The sequence below is a fragment of the Vidua chalybeata genome, chromosome 11 (genome assembly GCF_026979565.1).
Source record: "Vidua chalybeata isolate OUT-0048 chromosome 11, bVidCha1 merged haplotype, whole genome shotgun sequence".
NCBI lineage: Eukaryota > Metazoa > Chordata > Aves > Passeriformes > Viduidae > Vidua > Vidua chalybeata.
In genome coordinates, this window is record NC_071540.1 from 9,122,098 (window position 1) to 9,137,465 (window position 15,368).

The window sequence follows — 15,368 nt, forward strand, 5'->3', positions numbered from 1 at the left end:
CACCTTGTCAGTAAAGTGATTTGAATCTACGTGAGTAAATAAAGAAAACAAAAGGCAAATATGTTGGGGAACACAATCCTGTCATCTGAAATTCACGTTCATCCAAACATCACAAGTACCTGTCCCCTCACTCCTCCTGAGAGACAATTCAGACTTTATCACTGTTTCAGACCTTTGTGAAAACAACCATAAATACATGTATTTGGGTGACAATCATAAATATGTGAAATGTACTGCCTACTTTGAAGTCTGTAGTTCAGTCTCTGGGAAAAAAAAAAAGCTACATAGAAAGAGTTTAAAGAGTTTATAGAAATGTTAAGAGCAAGGGAAAGAATTTGTGCTGAAGGCAAAATCTCCAACTCCATAAATGTCTGACCATTTAAACTAGGAGAATCACTGTAAGTGCTTCATGCTCCCTCACACATCCATTCTCATATTGGATGATTTCTGTAGCCCTTTATACCCATTGTGGCGAATTGCCAGAAAAAGGCATATTTTAGCTGCTCCTTATTAAGAACAGCATCTGAGGAAAATTTCTGAGAACTAGACTTTCAACTGTATTTCATCTACATTGTCATGTTCTTAAGAAAGAATTTTTATTGCCGCCAAAGGACCTTCAGCACAAATATCTCTGGATTTGAAAGCAAGAATGGAGAGCATTGTTTACTGATAATTTGTAAAGTTTTGTGTGAATTTTAGAGCACATTTTCTGTATAGAGAATGTGCACATCTGCCAGCAGAATAAGGGCTCGTGTCTGAACTGCCAACAGCAACAGACTGCGCATGTATCGGGAAGGGTTTGTCAACTGCTCCCTTCTTTTAATTTGCACGGTTAGTGCTGTGAGGTTTATGCAAGGCAGCTCTCAGGGGAGGGGACTGAAAGTTCTTTGAAGTCCTTTGTGGTGGCTGTCTAATCTGGAGAAGAGGATTACTTTCTTTCTGCCAGAAGCACATGACAGTTTGGTAATTAATGAGCATCATAAAGTTCTCTTTTTCTATTAGATACCCATTAGTAAACCTGGGATGGTTGTCATTTTGGACAAAACCATGCATATCCTCATTTTATCCCAACATCAAAGGGGATCTCCTACTGTCTGATGCTGAATGCTCTAATTGTGTTTGTGTTTGGTGGAGTTGGTGCAGAATGCATCTGAAACAAGCCTTGACATAAACTGTAGGTCCTGTGATTGGACACACAGCCTGAGCCTCCCCAAAGCTAACAGCTTAAATGAGTGGTGGGTTTCTCTATTATTTTAAACATACTGCTCTCTTCCTCTCCTGACTGTCTGTTTATGCTATTTGTTTTCCTTCGAGAATACAGGAATTAACATACTTTCCACATCCATATCATGCTGAAAAAAGGAAAGCACTGTATTGGGCTATTTCCCTTTCCCCTTTTGATATAGTATTACAAAAAGTCTTTCTTTAGGATTTAAGAGCATTTCAGGTATTAAAGCTCTCTTGGGTTGTCTTTTTCACATTATTCTGAAAGTACAGAATGGTTTCCTGTTCTTTATATTTGGCTCTTTTATACTGAAACAGTTGAAAAGTCCTAGTCTGTGGACTTTTTCTTTCTGAGAAAATGTCACCCTTTCTTCCAAAGGGTCCAGTTTCTGAATGCAGTGTAGTTTCTTCAACTGCATTTAATCTCCTTTAGAAATAAGAAGAATGGCTAAGCAGCCTGTTTTATATATTCTGAATTTAAGATTTTTTTAAAGGTCAGATGCTCATCCTATACTCAAAATCTGTGCCGAATGCAGGCTGGAAAGAACTCAAGGATATGCAGCTGCCTTTTCTATGCACAGGGTTGGACCAGAAAGCTCCACTGTAATGAAATGTGATGGCTTCAGAGGGACTGCTCAGTTGTGAAGCCTAAAGAGGAATATACATATTTAAGATTCCTTTTGCTTTGTTTTCTCTCATATTATTTTATCTTTTTAATAGGATTATGTCTTTACTATTTGGAATATCTGATGGGCCCAGAGTTCTTGTTCAGGGTCAGGCTGGATGCTGTTTGTTGTGACTGTTAACTCAGGATTAGCAAAACAAAGTATTATTAATTTTTGCATCTCATGTGGTGAAAAAGTCCTGGTGTCCTAAGAAAAGAAATGTAAAAATCTGCAGTATAAAAACACATAAAATAAAGCTAACTGACTTTAACTGGCCCAAATGTTTAGCATAATCAGAGGCACCCTGCAGTATGGCTGTAAAGGAAACTGACAGAAATAAATGTTCTTCCTTTATAGCAAAACTGAAATAGAGACACTGAATTGCTTCTGAAATAAAGTGTACCTTCCTCACTAAAATCTCTGGGAAGATGAACCTAGGTCAATAAAGAGTCAGATTAATCAGAATTGGAAACTGTTTTTTTAAGATATATTAAACCTTTAAAATAAGATAAAATAATAAATATAATTTTATATTTGTTATATCTAGGACCCAAATTTTTTGATCATGTTTTTCTGAGTCATCCTTGCTCTTAGGAGATGAAAGGCATAAGTAATACCATTGAAGATACAAAGCAACTTGTAAACATAATCTCTGTATTCTCTCACATTTCAAATTGCAACTGGTTAGAAAATTTATTGTGGAAGTGCTCTTCATTGCAAAATGGCAATCCATATAAATGTTTCACTTTTGACAATGCTCTATGAATTAAAATACTGGAGCAGAATATTTGAACAGACTTGAAGCAGAAGTTCCTTATATTTTTGGAATAGAACATTTTGACTTTGTAAAGTAGCTTTTTAGCCCATTGTTTAAAATTAAGAAGACAAACTCTTTTGTAATAAGAGCCTAAAAATCAGAACCATCAGTTTAAACCCGAAAAGAATTTTAAAAAATTTATGAAAATAAATAAAGCGGTTTTTCCTCATTTAGAATGAAAAAATTTCCAACATAGCAGAAAACTTACTTTCTGCACAGCTCTGATCCCAGCTGTGAGCATGACAAAGGCTTGGACCATTGTAGCAGTTTGAAAATCTTTTATTTGCTTGTAATACTTACTTTTGTCTAATTTTCTTTAAATGAATGCAGAGAATCACATCTGGATTCTTTTAATTGCTGAAGTGAAAATTATGAATGGCTGGGATAGTTTGTGGTCCTTGAAAATTCAGTCTCCTGCCAGTTTGTATACAAAAGATCATTCCATGTTTACTTCTGAGGTTGGTATATTGAATTTGTGATTAGTTCTAGACACAAACTTCAGGTGTGTTCCCCACTGTAGACTCCAGCAACCCATGCAAATGTGGGGTTGGGGCTGAAAAAGTCAGAGCCCAGCTGGTGTCTAATTAGGCAAGGCCTGGGAAGGGCTACAAAAAGGGCTTCTGCAAGTGTATCACAGGTAAAATGTGGGTCTGCTGCTGAATGGGGAGGGGGCTTGGTGACAGAGGACACAGAGAAGGCCAAGGTGCTCACTGAACTCTTCAGCTCCTTCTCTCCTGGTCAAACCAGCCTCCAACAATCCCAGGTTCATGAGCCCAGTGAGAAAGTCTGAAGCAAGGAAGACTCACCCTCAGTGAAAAAATGTCAGGTTAGGGTGTGCTCAAAGAAGCTGGATGTAACAAGTCCATGGGAACTGATGGGATGCACTCATGGGGGAGCTGGCTGATATCTCTGTGAGGCCACTCTCAGCTATCACTGAAAGGTCACCTCTATTGGGAAACTTTCTGAAATAAAGCAAATGTGCCATATATCTTCAAGGAGGACAAAAAGGAGAATCTGAGAGTTACAGACCAGTCAGCTTCCCCCTGATCCCAGGGAAGGCAGTGGAACAAATGCCCTGGAACCCATTTCCAAGTCCATTTAGGACAGAAGGTGACAGGGAGTGCCCAGCATAGATTATGAAGGGGGGAAATAATCCCTAGCAAACCTGGCAGCCTTCTGTAAGAAAGGTGCATGTTGCAGAGGATATTGTTCATCTTGACTTTAGTGAAACTTCTGACACTGTCTAACACAGTGCCATCCTTGCTGACAGAGGGATGGACGATGGTCTGGATGAAGGCACAGGCAGGTGGGCTGAACCTTGGCTGAACTGCTGGGCTTGGAGCCTTGTGATCAGCTGGAGACAGCACCAGTGCTGTACCCAAGGAACCAATGCAGCAGCCAAACACTGCTAAACCTCTTCGTTCGTGGCCAGGGAGAGTCTAGGTCAGCTTTAGGCTGTTAGTCCTGTTTGGCCTGATTTAAGACTGATACATTTAAAGTCCTTAACTGTTTGTCAGTGTGCCATCATTCTGAGCGTGATTCCATTGTGTGAAAGATGAGCTATTAAAATATTAGACGTTATAGTAAAGAGAATATAGAATTTATAAACAAAAGTTCTATTATCTGTCTCACTGGTTTGTGCTACAGAAAAGAATTTGTGGAGAACCATAGGGTATTCAACAATAATCCAACAGCGGGGAAGAGCTGAAGTATATTCTTTTTCCATAGAGATTTATGCTGATTTGTAGAATTTTAAATCCAGTTTTATTAATGCCTTCCCACTCTCAGTAGGAAATACTCAGAACATATGAGGAAACTGTCTTATGAAACAAGATTTTATTTTAATAATGTGGATATTATTGTACAGCTACTCAGACATGAAGAGACTGAATAGTACCTCATGGGTCTCTTGAAATCAGTATGGAGCCTCCAGACCAGCTCAGTGGCTTAGTTGAACTCAGTGCAAGAATTTTCTTCCTCTCTTCTATGGGGTCTATACTAATTGAACTTCTTCAGTTGGTCTGAAACACTCATGATCCACTTTAATTTTTTGTGGTAGGTAGATTTTAGAATTGCTGAACAGGGCACTGGTCTCTAACCAAAAGCAGATGCCTGGGGAAGAATATAATAGGGTTCACATATCATGATACTTCCACTCAATCATGTCTCAGTCTCTCACAACTTGTTATTCAGGGAATTCTTGAGTCTGAAATGACTTCTCTGTATTTAGAAACTGTCACTGGTTTCACTTCTCTTGGTTTGCCCAAACTTTCCTTGAGCCTATGTAAGCTACAGTACTCCCACTGTTTAGTTGGTTAGGAGTACCAGAGGAGCAGAGATTGCATAGCTGTTCTTGCATGTGTTTGTCTGCTTGAGGTTGGTGGGAATGGCTGATCTGGTCACAGTATTCATCTGGACAGTATCTTTCTGCACAAGAGGGCTGATTAGAGCAAACCCTAAGATCGGAGCAGTAAGAAACTTTTAGTGGTGGCATTGTAACTCCTTGCAGAAACAGAAAACATTCCTTGAAACATTCCACAAACCCACAGCTACACATACAAGAATGGCCTTAACACACCTGTAACTTACACATTGACTGTCTTCTGCTTGGTGACAGAGCTGAGATCTCTCACGCTGTTGTACATCCCACCTGAGCCTTGTGCAGCGTAGCAGCATTTTGTTCCCTCTGATCTCCTGAATGTTTTACAGTGCATAGCATGCAGGAGTATTCTTTTTGTGTTTAAAAAAAGTCACCTCTCCCTTCGAGACCAGGGGGAAGAAGAACCTTAAAATCTTGCTCCATATGCACAAAGTACAATGCAGCTCACCCAAATTTAGCTATCTACAGTATCTTCACTTGATCTGGTCACCTGGTCTCCCCTTATAGCCAAGAGAGAGGAATAACCTGTTCATCTGACCTATTTTAAATGTCTATATTAAGATGAGACAAATCATGTCCTAATAGGTACTTTTAGAAGATGATTCATTTCAACTTCACAGAGACATATAAAATAGGTCACATGAATCACCCATTTCTCTCCATTGACTGTAGAGGAAGATAAATTCTACATAGTATATGTTCAGGAATTTGTAGTTTTTAAAATCTAAATTTGGATTAATAAATAAGATGCTGTTCTCTTATTATGTGAATGTGGTATTAGCAGCAGTGACCCAGCCACAGTCCTATACCTGCCTCATGATACTGAAGGAGCCTTATAGGGAAAGATTCTCTTAAGATATTGCAAGAGGCTTCTACAAGGGAGGCTGTGAGGAAGTACAAGGTGTGTGGTTTACGTGCCTGAGTTCTTTCACTTGTCTGCCCTTTGGCTGCCAGAACAGAGGCAAAAGGGAAAGCCTGCTAAGATGCACCCTGCCTTAGCAGGACACTGGCAGAAATGCTGCCTTGGTTAGACGTGGTCTGGCACTAGTTCAAAACCACCATGGCAAAATTATGAATGCCAGCAGAAGAATTGAGGGCTTGTTAGTTTTATGTAAATCCTGGAATTCCTGTAGCTTCTGTCATGTATTTGAAAATGCACAATGTAAAAGGACACAGAAAGTAGAACAGAGCAGCAAAGTGGATCTCCATGGGTTATCTTCATTCAAACTAATGCAGCCTATCTGAATGCAATAATTATGTCATTAATGCCATAACAAAATGTTCCAGAGGCCATGTATTGAGAACACAAATTAAATCCATTTTCAGTGTGTTTGGTAGAGTCTTGTAACACTGATGGTTAACAGTAAAAGAAAAGCAGAGAAGGATAAATTAAAAGAAGTATAAATTAAATGTTCAGAGTTTACTTGGTCATTCCGTATCTATCTGCCAGTCCTTCAGAAGTTTTCATGTAGAAGTGCAGAAGACTGATTTTAAGCTCATTTAAGATAGTGTCTTATTTACATGAGTCAGTTTTGTGGTTCCTTTGGATGCACCTTGTAAGAAAAAACTAAGTAAATTTTGAAAACAGAGCTGTTTTCCACAGCATATTTAGAGAATATAGGTAAGCAGCAAGGACAATTTAGATCAAGCTGTGCGTGCTCTGCTGGTGGCCTCAATATAGTTGAACTGCTTTAGTGATTTCTGTTTTCCTCACAAGGAATTCCTTGCACACAGGGTCCATGTCTTGTCGCCCGGAGTGTGCTTGTGCTGTGCTGGGCAGTGCTGACACGCTCTGTGCTCCTGCTGTGTGCCTGCATCTCCCTGGGTCTGGGCCTGAAACAAGTCTGCTTCTGATTCAGCAACCTTGGTAAGCTGCACAAAGGCTGAGCACTGAGGCAGGACCATGCCCAACAGTTAACAGTTTGGATCTTTTCTGTTGTACTCTTGGCTAATTCATCCCCAAGACTGCCTGTGGGCTACAGGCAGCTGGGCTCTGCTCGGTACTGCAGAGCAGAAACACACACAGGGAAATGGAGAAGGGCAGTTTCTGTGCCTCAGCCTTTGTATTCCTGCTACATCACAGGCTTTGTACCAACACCATTCCTTGGTGTGCACAGGGTACCTGTGGGGGAAAACAGTAGTAACCAACGACTCAGCATGTAAACAACTTGGAGAAAAACCTGATTGCTTATTCTGCTGTATCTTAATGTTCAAAAGAAGGCATTCTTTATAGCCAAGTTTCTTTTAGAATGACAAAATACTTGTGGCAAGTTACTGGAGCCAGGTTTGTACAGTGACACAGTGGTCCAGGCAGAGTTTTTGGAGTAAAGTTTTCTTTCCCAGTACGATATGGTTATGAGTGTTTGCCAAAACACTTTGGAATTGTTATAATTCATGCAGAGATTAAAAGGTAGTTTTATTAACATTTTTTATCCTTTTCAGATATTTATTAAGTTAGCACTTCTTACACTTACTTATTTGTAAGCACCAACCCTGTTTACTATAGCAACAGAACTTCAATAAACTTTATGTTTATTTAAAAAAAACCCAGCAAAACTAACATAGAAGTGCTGTGCTGAACCACCATACATTGAATTCAAGCCTTTCACATTTCATGAGAGTTTTGCAAATGCTATCATATTGGAAATCAGGCCTGGGTGATTGTTGATGTCTGTAGTTTCAACTATGCTGAAAATACTCCAGAGAGGAAACCTAAATACAAAATATAGGTGCAGATCCTGATTCTTACATTTTCTTCCCAAAGATCATGGATTTGTCAATATGTAACAGTATAGGACTTTAACCCCCCATAGTTGTAAATAATGAGACAGTGATCAAGCAACTTTCTCCTTCCTCCACCCCTTGCTGTGGGTTGCCACTTTGTCAGAAGTGACTTCTACACAAGCAGTGTGCTCTGTGTGTAAGGTCTGACTGGTCCTACTTTGTTCCCGTGCCAATTGTTTTTCCAGCAATAATTTTTCCTTTTTCAGAAAGAAAAGCAACAGTGTGTTACAAAATGAAAAATGAAAACAGAAAATCCAGCTTCTTACAGTTTAAAAAACCCCAACAACATTGAGCAAGTAGCAGCAGAGTGGAGGAGCTCAGCTGGCTTATCTGACAGTAGCCATTTGCTTTAATGCAAGACATGTTTCTTTTGTCCATGTGCAGTGAGTACTCTCTAGAATGGATATGAAAAGTAATAGGGAATTGTATGATTTAATGGTGACCCTCAGTGCCATGCTTTGAACAGACCTATGATGTCTGTGTTGTCAGCTGTGGAGTGGGGCTCTCTTCAGTCATCAAAGCATTTTAGAGGAGTTTACAGTCTGTTGTTTACGTTATTGGCCAGTACTTTACTCTCCTGAATACAGTTTAACTATTCCACCGCCCCTGTGATGAGTATTCTTTTCGGCAGCAGCAGTCCTCACAGCCTTGGAACATTGTTTTTGGACACAAACATACACAAGTTATTAGAACACAAGATCAAAGGAGGTGTCCCACTGTCTTCCTTTCAATGCTCCCATTGTGTTTGTATGCTGAAGCCTGCTAGAGAGTTAGAACCAGAGAAGGGGGAGAAGGGGGGAGGAAACCTTTGTACAAAGGTACTTGTCACTGAGAGAAGCCCATAAAAGATGATGTGAGAAAAGACACCAGGTGGAGTATAAACCACCCTTATTGTTAAGAAATGCAAATAAAAATCCTCTCCTATATTAAAACTTTCTTACTTGTCATTTCTTAGATGCTAAAGGAAAGATTCTGATTATTGAAGTCATGGCAGTACTTTCTACTTTGCTTTTTTTCTTTTTATGTGTAGTACACTATACATGATGTGGAAAAAAGTTTTTTTTTCCCTCTTTCTCTGCATATTGTTACAATTGTTAGCAAATTTCATCTCAGCAAAATATCTACTGGAAAAACAAAACAGAAAAATCACACTTTAAAATATCTCAAGGATTCCCTTCTATGGAGCACATCCATAGTTTTTGATTAGTAAATAAATTGCAAGTTCATTTTATTTGGATAGGAACAGCATATTCCTTGGGAAAATGATGACAGAAAAATTCCTATTAATTTTGTATGCTCTTTGAATTACTTCTGGAGAATCTGCAATCAGATTCCAAGCAAACAGATTCTAGGTCCAACACCCACTAAAATATACTGAAAAAGCCAATTGCTTCTAAATTGCTGGGAAAGCCCTGGCCTGGCTTCCTCAGCTATAGAGAGATACATGGTAGAAGCAGTGTCACTAGTTTTAGGCAGCATCAACTGATTTTTTTCAGCTTTCCACTTTTCTGGTGAGCTGAAATCTGGATTACTGAGTTAGCTATGCAAAGGTTTTTGAGAGAGAACTTGCAGGACATAACAGGTGACAATTAGGAATTCACAAATCAAAGCATTTCTGAACTCACCTTCACTGAAGGCAGTTGCTGATGAGGACTTTCAGAGTAATAGATGGAGAAAACAAAGATTAACCTGGCATGAACCTTTATACTTATCATCATGGATTCTTCTGTTTTAAGACTTCTAAAACTCATTTTACTGAATACAATGGAAAGAAGATGTGATATCACCTGAAAAGGAGTATTTTAGTGGAGGCAGTACAAAGGACAACTGGGTGTCTACTGGTGGTTGTGGAAAACAGCTCATCTGCCAAATCAGCATTTATCACCCTGAACTACCAGCCCTTAAACTCAACATCCATCTCTATTTGATGGGTTTTCTTGCCTCTGAAGAGAAGTGAAAGAGAAAATACTTTAATCATGGAAATTATATCCACTGGAGTATGGAGACACAGTGGTCTTACAGTGTGGGACTACAAAGTTTTCCAGGGTTTTCTCCAGACAATCTTCACAGGCTCTCAGAAGATTTATAGGACTAATCTTGAAGAAGGCCTGGAGAAATTTCTCATGGTACCTGAGCATGTGCAATATTTGGCAGGTGATGTAGTGAGTGTGCTCATTTGTGATAGACATCTTTCTGCTGCACAGACAACTGTTTGAACTTGCTGATCAGTCTTTCTTCCCCCTCTAGGGTCAGGGCAGTTGCTGACATCCAAGAAAAACCCAAGGAAAACCTGTGAAGCAAGTATGTTTGGAGTTGAAAGGATGCCACAGTGCAGACTCATGCCAAAGCTTTGAGGCAATAAGCTACGGCTGCAAAGTTGCTAAAGCCAGGAGGTGCTAACATGCCTGATTGCAAAAATGCCTAAAGCAAAAGTGCTGAAAAAACTGCCAAGACCAGAGGTACAAGGACAAAGGCCCAAAAGCTAAAACAGTGTCTTGTGACAGGCATCCCATTTATGTGTTGGGAATGAGCAGTCAAAGCACTCATGTGGTCACCAAACCAAAATTAAATGTTCATAAAAGGGTTTGTGGCCCTAAATGCATCAGCAGGGTAGTGATTGAGGCAACTGTTGAAGAGGTATCATTGCTGTGGGCAATTTTTTGTTGATGGAGTAAAAGGGGTTTGGTTGCAACTTGGTTGAAATGGAGGCTGAGTGTGGTTTGTGACCATCTGTGATTCTGAGAGTGATGAGGTTAAAAATTCTGTATCAGCTGGATCCTGGAAATATTAAGAGCTTACATATGATCCATTGTCCCTGTCAATAATGCTGAGAACACATATATGTTTTTCCTTTACAACTGAGCAGCATTTTCTTAAAACGCTGTCATTCTGTTCAATATGGACTTAGATTGTTTAATGCAGAGGAGGAACCACACAGTTTGCACTTTACTGCTTCTCTGTGCCTTTTTTTTTTTTTTTTTTTAAGAATTACATAGGGCTTTTCAACTTTAAAAAACACGTATCAACCCTCACTTATTCTGGAGGTGGTGTAGCATGACCAGCATGCCACTTCCAGGTGGAAGAGAACAGCACCCACCTGAGACTGTGGGAGGCCAATACCAGGCTTCTTTCATCTCTGGCTGGAGGGAACATGGCAGGAGAGGGGAAGAAAAGGAAGGAGATAAAGCAGAAGAACTGGAAAGCAGTATCTTACCACTACCCAGACAGGAAAATCAGTGTGGTGCTTTCCTCTATCAGGTAACTCTTGCTATTGCAACTATTGCCATTAATTTTGCTATGCTATTGAATATTGACAATGAATTCCTAGAATAGTCTTATTCATGTTCCTTAGCTACTATGCATTTCATATCATCAACTGCTTTATAGTATAGCAAGGTTCAAAAGGGTTTTCCATCTTCTGAAGAAGTAGAGTGTAGGCAGCCCTAATGAAAGGGCAATGAATAATACACTACGTCATAGCTTTCGAACTTGAAGAATTCCACTGAGGTCACTGGGTCGGAGATTCTTTAATCATTAGTACTGTTTTGTGAATGGTGTACTTTACTCTGATATTTTACTAGACGTCACTACTTAACAACCTTCTGACCCCATGGAAGGAAAACCAAAAATCTTTGTATGCCTTGAGGTCCCTGTAGTTTGAGGACCATTATATACTGAGTCAAATCTTGAGGTTGCTGTTTAGTTGTTATATCATGCGAAAATCTTCTGAAATCAACTGGAATTTGATGTCTGAGCAAAACCATGCTAAGAATCGCAAGATTTGTCACTTTGAGAGTAGCTTAAACTTTCTTCTAGGTGAAGGAAGAATTAGCTGCAGTTGTGATTCATACCCAAAGTAATGTCACCAGCTTGTAATTGTGTTACTCCTGTGCCCAAGCAACAGTCATGAATCCCATTGTACATAGAGTTACTGACATTTGGGATTCTTTTGTCAGATTTGCTCTCCTGTGAAAACCTTGGTTCTGCAGGTTTTCACTGTAGGTACAGTACAGGTACGGTAATTAGAAAGGGCTTGCTTTAAATGCTAACAAATGTTGCGTATGTGAAGGCAGTTGTGCACAAGTTGTGTTTTGAATGCAAGTTCCTCGACACAAGTGGACCTCTGTAATCTGCTGTGAAAGCCACAGCTTCTTCCCCTGGCCACTTCAGCAGACCTGTTGAACTTGAGACATTTTCAAGGTCTTGTTTTATTCCCAAGAGCTGAATGTGAGCACCATCTCACAAAACAAATGGATGGACCCATCCCATTTGGGGTCACTTACGCTAAGCTGTTCTCTATTTCTCATAAACAGTGAAGATAAGTGATATTCCAAATAAAATATTTGCTGATGAAGGGTACTTGTGTATATGCCAACCTGAGGTATTAGGATTTAGAATTTCTTCATATGGATCAGAAAATTTTTACAAGTTTTCACAGTCTAAGTGAAGCCCATGCCCCAATGAGCCTGCTTCATCTAAATAATTTTCTTCCCATCTTTGACCTCCCCAAGACAAGAGACAATCTTCAAAGGAACAAATATGTTGCTTTAAGTACATAATATAAAAAATGGGCCAAAGAAATTATTAAAATACATAAAAAAGAAATTCACAAAACATGCATGTTATTAGCTATTTGACAAGCAATTGATGCTCTTGCAATGGCTGCATTTCACAATGCAAGGGCTGTCTTCACTAGACAGATAAATAGTTGGAATAATGTGAGAAATGACTTTGCAATCATCCAAAGAACAATTTGGGTTGAAACGGTTCATTTAATGGCATTGCATTGGCTGTGCTGTGCAGTTGTTTCATACCAGACCTTCACCACATCCATGTGCTTTGGAATTCCTTCTAAAAATGAGCTCCAAGCCTGACCCTCCTCTCCCAGTCCCAATTCCCTGCAGAAGTGTTACTACATATGCTTTGAATCTTTTTTTCAGATGAGCTCCCAAGTCTAACTCCTTCCTCCCTGTGCTTGAAACATATGGATTTGAAAGCACAGATGTGGCCTTGAAGTTTTTTGGACCAGGCCCATCTGGGTCAAACCCTACATAGTTTGACTAGTAGTTTCTTGAGTTAAATTCTCAGAAGTCTTCATTTTTTCTTGTTCTGAATCTACTACGTACTCTCTTTTATCTCTCCTAGTTGAACTACAAGGATCTCAAGGGAGATGTGATTTTCATAAACAGAAATATAATGACCAGCTAGAGGAAGAAAGCAAATTTTTAATGACTGTGAGAACTGTCTTTATGAAACAGCAAGTTTCCTTTTAGTTTATGCTCTATGTAAAAAATACACCATTCATAATTTGGAGAAGTAGGGGAGATTCTTTGTAAATCTCATCTACTTAACTAATAATGAAAAAAAGCTGAGAGAGACTTTGTCCTCCTGCTGCCAACATTTTGAATCACTGAGAAAGGGTTCCGGACCTGACCCTGAGAACCGCATTTTGGCATTAACAGTGACTTCATTAGGACCACTTGTGTGCGAAGGGATGCCCGTGAAAAACAATTTGCACGACTAAGTCAGCAGAACAACTGCTTTTCCAGACAGGCTGGCTTCCTCCGCGATCCAGATACCGCCAAGTGGGGACACGAGGGGCTCAGCAGCGCACCCGCGCACAGGGGTGCCGGGAGGCAGCGTGCGGAGAGCGCGGGGTGCCCGGAGCCCCGGCAGCGCCGAGGGCGGCGGGCGCGGCCCGCGGCGGGGAGCCGGCCCGTGCGGGGACGCGGCTGCTGCGGGGGCGCGGCCCGCGGGGCTCCGCGCAGGCTGCGGAGGGCGGCGCTGGCGGCGGCCGGGGGCCGGGCCGGGCCGGGGGCAGCGGGAGCGTTGTCCGCCCCCGGGGCTGCGCGGAGCGGGGCCGGCCCCGCCGCCCGTGCCTGGCTGGAAGTGAAACGCGCCCCGGCTGCTCCTTTTTCTTTTTTTCTTCTTCTTTTTTTTTTTTTTTTTTTTTTTTCTTTTTTTTTTTTTCTTCCCTTTTTCCTTTTTGAGCCTCCAAAAGGCTCACTCGCCCCTTTCATCTGCCGCCGCGGCCCAATGGGAAGGCGGAGGCTGCCTGCAAGTGGTCTAATCTCAATGAGGTGTCAATCATGTTCCCCGGTGGGTGAAGTAAGGTCTTTTGTAACCGCCTCTGTCTTTGGGAAAGAGAGGAGAGAGGAGGAAGGCTGGAGCGGAGAGGGGGACGCCGGACCGTGCTGCAGGAGAGGAGCTGAGATTTGAGCTCGCTTGTGTGTTAGCAGGGAGAAGCGGAGCACATGGATTTCTAAACACGCTGGGATTTTATATATCTACAAAAAATAACAACAGGCGAACCTGACCCTACTGAAAACAGTCAAATGAATCGTAATTGCAGATCAATGCAGAGAGATGGGGAAACTTCACTCGAAACATGGTTAGTTCCTTTCACTTGCTACTTCCTTAGCCCCTTCCCTTTATTCGGATTTTACTCGGTTTGTTGCTGTGATTTTGTTCTGGTGTCTAACGATCTTCCTTTATTATTTCCCTCACACACTTTGCTCCGGATCTGCCTAGCTGCCGTTTGTAAACCCAGAGAAAGTCCAGAAGGTAGGGATGGCTCCTCACTGTTAGTAACTTTGAACGCCTTCCCCCGTCCGCCCGGCTGCCCCCGGCCCCCTGCCCTCTCCCCTCAACTTTCCGCCGCGCTTTGCTCTCTGCGCGGCCGCCCCGCTCCCAGCTTGGTGCCAGTCCCGGCCCCGGTGCCAGTCCCGGTGCCAGTCCCGGTGCCAGTCCCGGCCCCGGTGCCAGTCCCGGTGCCAGTCCCGGCCCCGGTGCCAGTCCCGGCCCCAGCCCTGACCGGGCGCGGGGATGGCCGCGGGGGTCGGGCGGGCTCTGCGGGCGGCTCAGCGGCGGCATTGTCTCTCCTCTTTTCTAGGTGATAGTTTTGCGGTGAACGCCTCTCTGGCTCGCAGAGGGCTGGAGGACTGGATGGTGAAGCAGAAATACTCCGGGGGCAGCAGCAGCGGCGGCAGCAGCTCGGGACTCCAGCACGGCTGCCAGCACCGCGCCGTGTGCAGGCTCTCCAGCGCCAGGGTATGTCAGCTTCCTCGCTGCCCCCCCGCCCCTTCCCTTTGAAATAGTGAAAAGCAAAAGCTCTTTCTACATCCCTCTTTCCCTCCCAAGGGGCGGTTGTGCAAAGGAAGGTTTTCTTTGCCCTAATGCTGCTCCGAGGCGCTGCCCCGTGGGTGGTTTCCTTCAGTCCTTTGATGAAGTTAGAAGCTGCAGAGCAAACTTGGTGAGGGTACAAAAGCCAAAGAAGTAAGGGAACCTGACTGCTGGTGTCTGGGCAGTACGATTGGAACAAAACCTTTCACAAACAGGAACAAACGATCTCTGGGGAAAGCCCAGCACCCAGCCAGTGTGCAATAGCTTTGAGCACAGATTAGTGCACAAGTTTGTCTGTGACATTTTAGCAGTCAAGAAGTCCCCGAAGAGTTATTGTTATTTATTTGCTCTTTGCTAATAAGGTGAGGCTGACTTT

At 42.0% G+C, this 15,368-nt stretch overlaps 1 protein-coding gene across 1 annotated transcript in view; it reads left to right on the plus strand.

Moving 5' to 3' along the window:
- The first annotated feature begins 14,051 nt into the window (after nucleotides 1-14,051).
- Nucleotides 14,052-15,368, plus strand: part of NKD1 (NKD inhibitor of WNT signaling pathway 1) — a 105,554-nt gene continuing 104,237 nt past the window's right edge. Inside the window, exons 1-3 of the mRNA XM_053953234.1 lie at nucleotides 14,052-14,261; nucleotides 14,402-14,434; nucleotides 14,763-14,920. Of these exons, the coding sequence (XP_053809209.1) occupies nucleotides 14,237-14,261; nucleotides 14,402-14,434; nucleotides 14,763-14,920 (216 nt within the window). The 5' untranslated portion in view covers nucleotides 14,052-14,236. The remainder of the gene's footprint in view (nucleotides 14,262-14,401; nucleotides 14,435-14,762; nucleotides 14,921-15,368) is intronic.